The 9,846-nt window shown below is 37.7% G+C and overlaps 1 protein-coding gene across 1 annotated transcript; it reads left to right on the top strand.

Moving 5' to 3' along the window:
* The first annotated feature begins 2,376 nt into the window (after positions 1 to 2,376).
* On the top strand, positions 2,377 to 6,180 carry LOC137632403 (uncharacterized). Its single transcript, XM_068364336.1, has 3 exons — positions 2,377 to 2,380; positions 2,961 to 3,050; positions 4,877 to 6,180. The coding sequence occupies exons 1-3, from the start codon at positions 2,377 to 2,379 to the stop codon at positions 6,178 to 6,180; spliced, it is 1,398 nt and encodes a 465-aa protein (XP_068220437.1).
* Positions 6,181 to 9,846: the final 3,666 nt, after the last annotated feature.

The following is a 9,846-nucleotide window of genomic DNA, read 5'->3' as shown; positions in this document are numbered from 1 at the left end:
GAAGCAAAGGCACAGACTCAATCTGTAGCATCCTTAGTAATGCCATGCCAAATAAACTTCAACTTCAGTAGTTGTGCAGTAGACCGGAGCAAGGGATGTGAGAGGCCACGTATGAAATCAAACACCTGTCGGCACATACTGGCCAGTATCCATGGTTGTGGCTTCCAAAGTACTGACATCACAGATGAGGGTGGTGTTGGAGTCAATGAATGCGAGGTCTTCCCAATGGAGGGATGTGCAGGATGTCCTACATGCCTGGTACTCTGGATCTTTCCATTGGGCTTTTGCCAAGGCATTGCAATCCAATTCCAGGTGAATGGTGACCAATATGTTTCTTAAAAGAGCATTGGTAATGGTATTAATTTTTCCCGGGACGTATTGAAGGGTGCAGTTGTATTCAGCCATGGCAGAGAGATGGCGGCATTGACATGCGGACCAGGCGTCGGACTGTAGAGTGAAAACGTGTACCAAGGGCATGTAGTCTGTGCGAATGACGAAGGGCGTACCTTCTAAGAAGTGGCGAAAGTTACAGACAGCTTAATGCACTGTCAGCAATTCGTGGTCAAAGGTAGAATGGCCAGATTCCATCTTGGACAGTTTTCTACAGAAGAAGGCCAATGGACAAGGCAATGCGTTACCCATCTGCTCGAGTACTACACCAATAGAAATGTCGCTGACATTGGTGGACAGAATGAGAGGGGTATGTGGTAAGGGAAAACTGATAGCAGCAGTGGATGGTAGGGTATTCTTTGCATTGCAGAGGCTGCATCTTGAAAGGGACCCCACTTCAGGTCTTTTGGATTGTCTTTGAAGGAAGCGTAGAAGGGGGGAGGGCAAGAATGGGGGCGATGGCTTGCAGGAAATGGTGATATCATGCCCTAGAATTCTTGTAGTGCTTTGACAGTCGAGGGAGTGGAGAAGTTCTGAACTGCTGATACATTCTCAAGGAGGGGGTGGACGCCTTCAGGAGTGATCTTCTTTGTTGGCACCAAAGGTACACTTGCTGTACCAGACTACAAGGCCGTTCTGTTATAGGCAGTTGGGAACGATGTGTAGGTGACACAGGTGTTCCTCTTTTGAAGAGGAGAACACAAGTATGCTATTCATGTAACATACACAGAAAGGAAGGTCCCCTAAGATGCAATCCCTGTGGCATTGAAAAGTGTCCCCAGCTTTACAAAGGCCAAATAAGGATAATTTAATGTGCAAGTTTCAAAGGGGATGGTAATGGCGGTATTAGGGATATTTTCTGGGTTCATGGGCACCTGATAATACCCCTTCAAGAGGTCGAGAGTGGAGAACACCTTTACTTTGTGCAAGTAGGAGGTAACATCGGAGATGTTTGGAATGGGGTAGTGATCCGGTTCTGTCTGCATGTTTAGAGTCCTGTAAACCCCACAAGGGTGCAGGGAGCCATCCTTCTTCAGGACGATGTGTAAGGGCGACAACCATAGGCTTAAGGGCTTTTGGCAAAGGCTCATTTCTTCCATTTCAGCAAACATTTGTTTAGCGGATGCCGAATGATCCAGAGACAGACGCCTGAATCTAGCAAACATCAAGGGTCCTGTCGTCTTGATATGGCAATAAATACAGTACTTGGCGGGAACTGTGGGCGTTTAGAAAAGTTCAGGATGGAAGACTTCCGGGTACGACATGCAGAAGTGGGCGCAGGCCTACGTGGGTGCGCTGATGTGCAGTGCAAGGACGCAGGGGGCGGGCTGAAATTTTGGCAAGTGTCTGTGTTGACTAATCATCGATGCCCAACATCAACCAGGAGGTGGAAATGGATGAGGAAATCCACACCGAGTAGTGCCTATGTTACACTAACAATGAGGAATTTCGTATGGTACTTGGTGCTCCCAAACAATATGTATCGTACTCATGGGTGGGAATCTCAGATACGTTGGCAGCTACCAGGCTGACGTCAGGAGGCTTAGAATGACTACATCATGTCCTGGAGAGTGACCTTGGTAGAGAGGAATAGCAAGTAACAGTATCTACCGAAAACCATACATCCGTACTGCATTATGTAAAGAAAAGATTAGTGACAGGGGAGGAAAACGCCACATGCGATGGCGTTCTTACACTTTCATTGTCCACTGATACCCGTACGCACATTTCTTTGCAGCAGCCCAGAATCTGGAGTGGTAATAGCAGAACTGTGGCTGATGAGGGATGGCATATGTGGGTGGTGGGCGTATTTGTCGCCGCTCCAGCATGTCACAGGATAGGCATTTGTGTCTTACCGCATTCGCATCGGCTTCGGTTACTGTTGAGTAGTTGTCCTCTTTGTCTGGGGTGGAGGCATTGATGGAGGTCTTGAAGATGGTGAAGTGGCTGTCCATAAGACCGTTGACTTTGGTCCTCAGGTCCTTCATGGGTAAGGTATCGATATCGGGGATGACGGACAGGTTTGGGTAGGTGTCGTACCTAAAGGGCCTGAAGTAGGTTTACTTTCCTATGAGAGCTGTCTCCAGCAGGTTGCAAGCGAGTGATACTGGTGCACTGCGGTACACTCGGGAACAGATGATGCCTTCAGCATACCTATTTAGACGTTTTGCCAAAAGACGTTAATAGACTTCAAATAATATGGAAGTTATGGAAATTGGGCGGCAATCAACAGGGTTAAAAAACAACTTGACTAACGGAGTGACACTACCGATTTTCCGTGTAAAATGAAACATTTCTTGCTAACTAGTGACATATAACAGACAATTTAAGAGCTAACAAATCGACTGTATTTATACATATATATATATATATATATATATATATATATATATATATACATAAAGAAAAAAAAACAGCATTTGGGTCTATACCTCCACAAGAATCAAGGTCCAATAAAAAATTTATATCACGGACCGAAAAACTAAAATAGTAAATCTAGCTTCAGGAAAACAGGAAAGAGTAAGATAAAGTTTCTCAATAATCTCCTTACTATCACTTTTCCTTTGTAGAGAGTGTGACAGAGCCATCTGTTTTAAGCAAAGTCAGACTTGTTAAGCCTACACCGAAGAGTGAAGATTTGAGGATTGCCGATATTTACAGTACGTTCCTGAGTGGTATCAGAAAGGGTTTCTTGTATGATCAAAATCTGATTTCTTACTGTTTCTTAAAATAAAAACGTCTACAATCAATTTAAATATTGTTCTTATATTAGGGATTTTTCCTTTCCCTCCCTTCTTCAAAGGAACGAATCCAAGAAAATTCATTTGATCAATGCGACAATTTCACCTCATATCTTCATCCACTTCCTCTCAACTAAATGATAGCTGTTTTCTCTCTCTCTCTCTCTCTCTCTCTCTCTCTCTCTCTCTCTCTCTCTCACTCTCTCTCTCTCTCTCTCTCTCTCTCTCTCTCTCTCTCTCTCTCTCTCTCTCTCTCTCTCTTTTGTATGTGTATGTGTGGACAATAATTCCCTGTGCTCTCAAGTCAATTTACATCTCTCATGCCACCTTTTCTTCATTTACCCAATGGTAATCATTAACCCAAAAATTACACAATAAAATACTGTAATTGTTTCTTTATTTGTACAGTCAAGATTTGAAATCCCCTTAGTGTTTCTATAACCTTCCTTCGATTTAGAGGCAGGTACAACTCGTCCTTCTTGATTTGCTTTTTAAAATGGATGAAAAAGGAGGAGAGTTAAAAAAATTTACATCGATCAATTATACGAGTGAAAATATTTTGATGGGGCAATAGTCAGCTAATACTATTGGACTGAATACCAATAAAAAAAAGAAAAACAAGTATCGAGAAGGTGCAGCGCCTATTGGAAAAGTCATTACCTAACGATCTACTGGACTGGGGTTCGAGACCCACTCAAGTTCAATAGTTTCCTGTAGTGTCTATAACCTCACCATCTTTATGAGCTAAGGATAGGGGGTCTTTGGTAGCCTATAGATCTACCTGCTGAGTCATCAGCAGCCATTGTCTGAGCCTCCCTGGCCTAAGCTTTGATGAAAAGAGGTGTGGGCGCTGATAATATGTATATATGGACAGTCTCTGGGGCACTGTTATGCTAGGGCATTGCCACTGTTCTTTACCTCTGCCATTCATGATTGACCTTTAAAACTGACGTCTGCTGTTAATACAAAATCTATTGATAATATTAAAAAAAGAAACTGCAGGGACTAATGAGTAAAATTAATTTGTGAAGGTAATTTAAAAGCATGAAGTTAATTAACTGAATTCTCTATAAATTTATAATCTTTTAGCAATTTTAAAGGATTACAAACTATCATATTGTACAGATCGGATAGCATTTCTACTAGCAACTTAAACAACGGTTTCAACTTATTCAAAAAAAAACCTTGTAAATTTTGCTAGAAAAAATAATCATACAGTTCTTGTCTCACTTCCTTTTCCTTAAAATTTTGACTTTCCTTACATCTTTTTGCCATAATCATGCTAAGCATCTACATGAAAAACTTTTTCTGCTAGTAAAATTCTATCACCTACCATCCTTTTTTTTATAGCTACATTGTAATTAATTGTGATTTTCTTTTCACCCTTCCCGCTTTTGTGTCCTAGTCTCCTATTTTTATTATTCCCTAATAATGTCATTTCCCATTCTTTGTATGAAGACACTAACCTTTTCTAGGACAATCTAAATCTAGTAATATGTTTATAGACAGCAAAGGCTTACAACTAAATATAGAATTTGTGGTACACTTAGGACAAACAAGACGGAAATGTGTTGCAAAAAAGTGTACGATGAAAATAAAGTTGAAGAAATTATGAGATTAGAGAAACTAAAGACCCCAAAAATTGTTTTTTTACTTAATAGTTCATTAGGAAAATTCCTAAATAAAATTTCATTTGTTTTACTGTACTTTAGCACTCATTGAATAATGACAAATTACTTTGACAGGATCACCGTACTATGCTGCAGCTTTATATCCTGGATCCAGTGGTTCTGGTGATGTTCCAACTTCAACTGCAGGAATGGGTATGGATACTGGAGTGAGCTTAGCCCTCGCTTCCTTAATGCCTCCTGCCTTACCTTTATTACCACATGCTGCAGCTGCAGCTGCAGCAGCTGCTGCACTTATGCCATACCATCATCATCAAGTGACGCCAAGTTATAGCAATCCTGGTCCTAGTGCTCATGTGAGGTCTCTGAGCCCTAGGCCACAACCACCAAATCTTGCTCAGAGGAACCCAAATCACATAAATTGTCCTCCTATAAGACCTAGGCCAGCTCGCACTACCTCCTTCACAGTGGAAGAGCTACTTAAAGATAAAAGGCCACCTTCGCCTCGTGATATTTCCCACAACAGCAGTTTTCCAGTGATTGTATCAAGTCTTTATGGTCAAAGGGCACCACCTCCTCCTCCACCACCTTCAGAAGATTGTTCTGATAATCACCAACAACCCTCTTCTACAACACCAGCGCTTAGCCTACAAATTCCTCAAGAGTCATGGACTCCTCCACCTCTTCCCCAACCTCCTGCTCCACCTACTGGGATTTCTGCTCCCCAAAACTCATCTCAACGCCACCATCCACACTCAGTAACAGATATTTCGCAGCACCACAGGCATTCGCCAGACTCAAGAAACGAAGATCTGGCTTCAAGGGCCTCAGAATCTGAAGGTCCTATTCAAGTGTGTTTGGATGACTCCTTGCCATCATCGTCAGCCCCATCTTCACCATCCGTTTCCCCACTGCCCAGATATAATTCCTTGCCACCATCACCTGCACTCCCATTAAATTCCTCAAAACCCTATTTCCCTACGCGGTCATCTCCATCTACAAGACATCGGTCTCAGTCACCCATTAGGCGTTCCCCATCTTCAACCCATGACAATTCAGTCTCCTCTCAAGCATCCTCAATCTTTAACATTCATTCCCTTTCTAACAAACGTCCCCATCAGTCCTCCACCTCGACACCTAAACGTCCTTTTACGCCACCGTCGCCAATGACATCAAATGAATGTGTTCGAGCATCCTCCTCCTCCTCCAATTCCTCGAGGTATCCTGTACCTATCTTCACCTCTAACATAAATTCCCCTAGTATTTCTTTATCACAGTCCTCCTCACCATCGTCATCAACTAACAGTTACCCATTTCCCTACACATCAATTCCAGTATCTTCGTCTTCCCCTTCAATGATGGGTCGAGTCAAAAGGTTATCTGAGACTAAAATAAGAATACTAAATCCAACCGCTGAATAGTGCAAGAATATATAAAGATAATATCCTTTTAAAAACATTTACCTTAAAGATAATGTGGCAGTAAAGCTATGACATATTCTACTAGAAATATTTCAATATTGTTCAGCGTCAAACGTAATTCCAATAATACGGAATATATCATGTCATGTTTAGAATAGCTGTTCTTATGAATACTGAGTTTACGAATCGTAACATGAAAAAGCATCCTGTGATTGGTTAACGGATCAAAATGCCCTTTCGGGGAAACATTAGGTGAGGAACTATCTTCATTATGTGATGTGAAACTAGTCAACCTTCAACACTGGCATACTTACCTCATTTAATTGTGATTGTAATTTATATTCAACCTACAACTACGCAAGAAAAACTTATTAATTACCAGCCCCCATGTTCCTACCTGAGAAGCCTACCTTTTCTAGTAGAGAAATGCATCCCTGTGAAGTTTGTCCCCAAAAATTCATATCTGAGAAGTATGCCACCAGAATTAATTGTATCCAATATGTTAAGAATAATTTTTCATACGATTAAGCTTGTAAATATCTTGTCACATATTCAAAACTAGTCAAGAAAACAAATATCGTTCATGTTGTATAAATTTACTTGTAACAGAGTTGTATTGTGAGATTATTAAATCCATATGTGGAGGTGTATAATTTTATCAATCCATTATATGAAAAATGCCAAAGCCCCATTTTTCAAGTAACAGGTTTATTGACTATGATGGCAGTATATATGTATATTTGCCTAGTTGATTTGAATGCATCCACAAAAATTGGCAGACATGAGTCTACCGTTGCTTAAAAAACCTTTGAATCAAATGCATCATATACTGTATCATTATTAAACTGTACTTACTGAATCAAACTTTAATGCCAAAATTATATACACAAAATTTAGGTTACCTTAACAATGACTTAGCCCAATCTAATTTAACCAGATTTCATGCAAGTACGAAGTTTGAAATTTCATTATTAATCCAATACGTAATAAAATCAACATGATAAATAAAGTGTGACAAACTGCAGGTCTGAGTTACATCTACCTGTTTTAGAATCTTGAATTAACAAACATAATCACAAGAACATTGATTGAACATTATTTAATAAATTTCGATAGATCAAGCCCTCTGACCCTTACCTTTTTTTTTTATTACTACGTTTGTAATTATTCAAGCACAGTAATGAACACCGAAACAGTATTTACCCGTAATCCCTTCTTGTTTTTAGTTTAATTTCCGTTTTATCACTATGACGATCAATAGAGAGAAAAATACCTTTTCATAATTTAACTCATAACCTAAAATTAACTTCAAGGTATCATCAATATTCGTTCTTTTTGTGGGGAAGCAAAAATAAGACCAATAAAAGCAATAAATTAATGGAGAAAATAGACTAATGAACATTTAACATTCTGACATGGAATGAAATTCAAACATCACAAATTATTACGCCTCTACCTAAACGTAAATTATCTTGAATAATGTAATGACATAATCATAAGTGACAATTGCAACTAGCATGCATTTGGAAAGCCCCTAATATTACAAAAGAAAGGAAACACTATTACTAGATTTGATAAATCAAAATAGTACATTTCATTGAACCCACGCTTGGTGCTAAAGCTTCTATAAAGATTTATGAAAATGCGAGTAAATTTTTTATTCATAATGTCGTAAGAATATTCAGAATTCCATAGTTAAGGAAAATCCATACCAAACTTTAGCAAATTTTTCTGTTATAAAACATTCTCAAAATGCTTGTTTGAAGCAAAGTAAAAACCATAATTCTTAGCTTAAGACTTTTCAGGTAGGACAAAAATAACCATTTTGTAGAGATAATAATAGTTACGATGACTAAGAATCACTAACATTGTAAATACCAGTTGAAGTACAAACACACAAACAAAAGTTCAATAATAGAAGGGTGCGCCGAATTACGTATAGAATCTTGACAACCTGTCCTAGATGAAAACTAAATTAGGGACAACAGCTCATAAACGCATTGCGATTTACTAGAGAAAAAATATATGTAGCGAAGTTGAGCTAAAAACAATAAAATAAGTTACTGTCACTCTGTGCTTTAAGTTAACTTTAGACCAAAATTCAATTAATTTTCAGATTTCAAATTATTCAAAACCATTCTATCCACAGAGGATTTTGTAAGAACCAGGTTAAAATTGATAATGATAAATGGATCATAAAAAATACAATAAATTATACGTTTGATAAAATCAAATCTGTGATATTTCACAATTAAAAACGGCTTGAACATAAATATCAAATACGCACGTCATTATTGAAAACTTTCAAAATATTTGGCACCATTCAGCATTTAGTCACTATCTAGTGGTAACCTAATAGTAACGTTCAATATCTCATCACATGTAGCTATTCGCACTTTAATACCTTGATGCATCATAGGGTTGGTTAGTAAAATTAGCAGCGTTTACAATTTTACACATTATACAGTGACATGAACGAAGTAATTACACTTAGAAACTGAGCATTAACAACAATATTATGTGTACTCACCAATCGTTGCTCGCCACTTCACACACTCTGAAAAGATAACCGAATATTAGTATATTCACTAATCTTGCCCTATAAATTAAAATATACCAATTGATAAAAATCAGAGAAGTAATGCAAAGAAGTCAGAGAGAGCAATATACTCAATAGTTTTATAAATTTGTTTTTTTTTTTTTGCCTTAAATTTAAGCTTGGAATTTGTAAAGTCTAGGATAATTCCAACAGTTGGTGGTAGATATTTTGTTATTAACCATGGCGATGAAGGTAAATGGAGTGGTATTGTCTTTATATGCTGGGGGTATAGGGTTGTGGCCACGAATGTACAGAGACTGAGGGACAAACTCCATATTAACTCAATACGACCAAAATATATATGTATTCTATTACTTACTAGATCCTGTAAAAAAAAAATATTTAAAATGATAATGCAATTAATTGCAAAAATGAAAAATATGGTTAGGGAATGACAGGGCTATGGGTTGGGTGAGAGATCTTTAAAAAAAAATTGGCATTTCATGTAAGGTTACTCACTTCGTTCGCGACAATAATAATAATAATAATAATAATAATAATAATAATAATAATAATAATAATAATAATAATAATAATAATAATAACAATAATAATAATGTTAGGGATTTGGCCAGTTTTCATCACCACGCTGACCGGTGTGGGATGGTGATGCTGGGAGATTTTCGACTGATCGCTCACAGCAAACCACCCTAGTATGGAGGCCCTGACTAGTACAGCTTTGCTAATCATGGCGATACCCAAACCCTTTCACCACGTTAAGGGATGCACACATATAAATTATGTATATATATATATATATATATATATATATATATATATATATATATATATATATATATATATATATATATATATATATATGTGTGTGTGTGTGTGTGTGTGTGTGTATGTATACATATATACATACATACATACATATATATATATATATATATATATATATATATATATATATATATATATATATATATATATATATATATATATATATATACACTCACAATACTGAAAGTTGAACGTCAGTTAGTTACTGAAGTTTTTACTTATCCAAGACCAGAGAAACGTATGTCACCAAGGTCATAATTATTCCCATAAGATGCAAATTC

Source organism: Palaemon carinicauda, chromosome 41 (assembly GCF_036898095.1).
Source record: "Palaemon carinicauda isolate YSFRI2023 chromosome 41, ASM3689809v2, whole genome shotgun sequence".
Lineage (NCBI taxonomy): Eukaryota > Metazoa > Arthropoda > Malacostraca > Decapoda > Palaemonidae > Palaemon > Palaemon carinicauda.
This window is presented reverse-complemented; position numbering and strand designations above follow the sequence as displayed.

What these genes read in the sequence shown, in the direction of transcription:
- LOC137632403 (XM_068364336.1), top strand. An exon ending in GAGGATTGCCGATATTTACA is followed by an intron (nt 3,051 to 4,876) that starts GTACGTTCCTGA and finishes TTACTTTGACAG; the next exon opens with GATCACCGTACTATGCTGCA.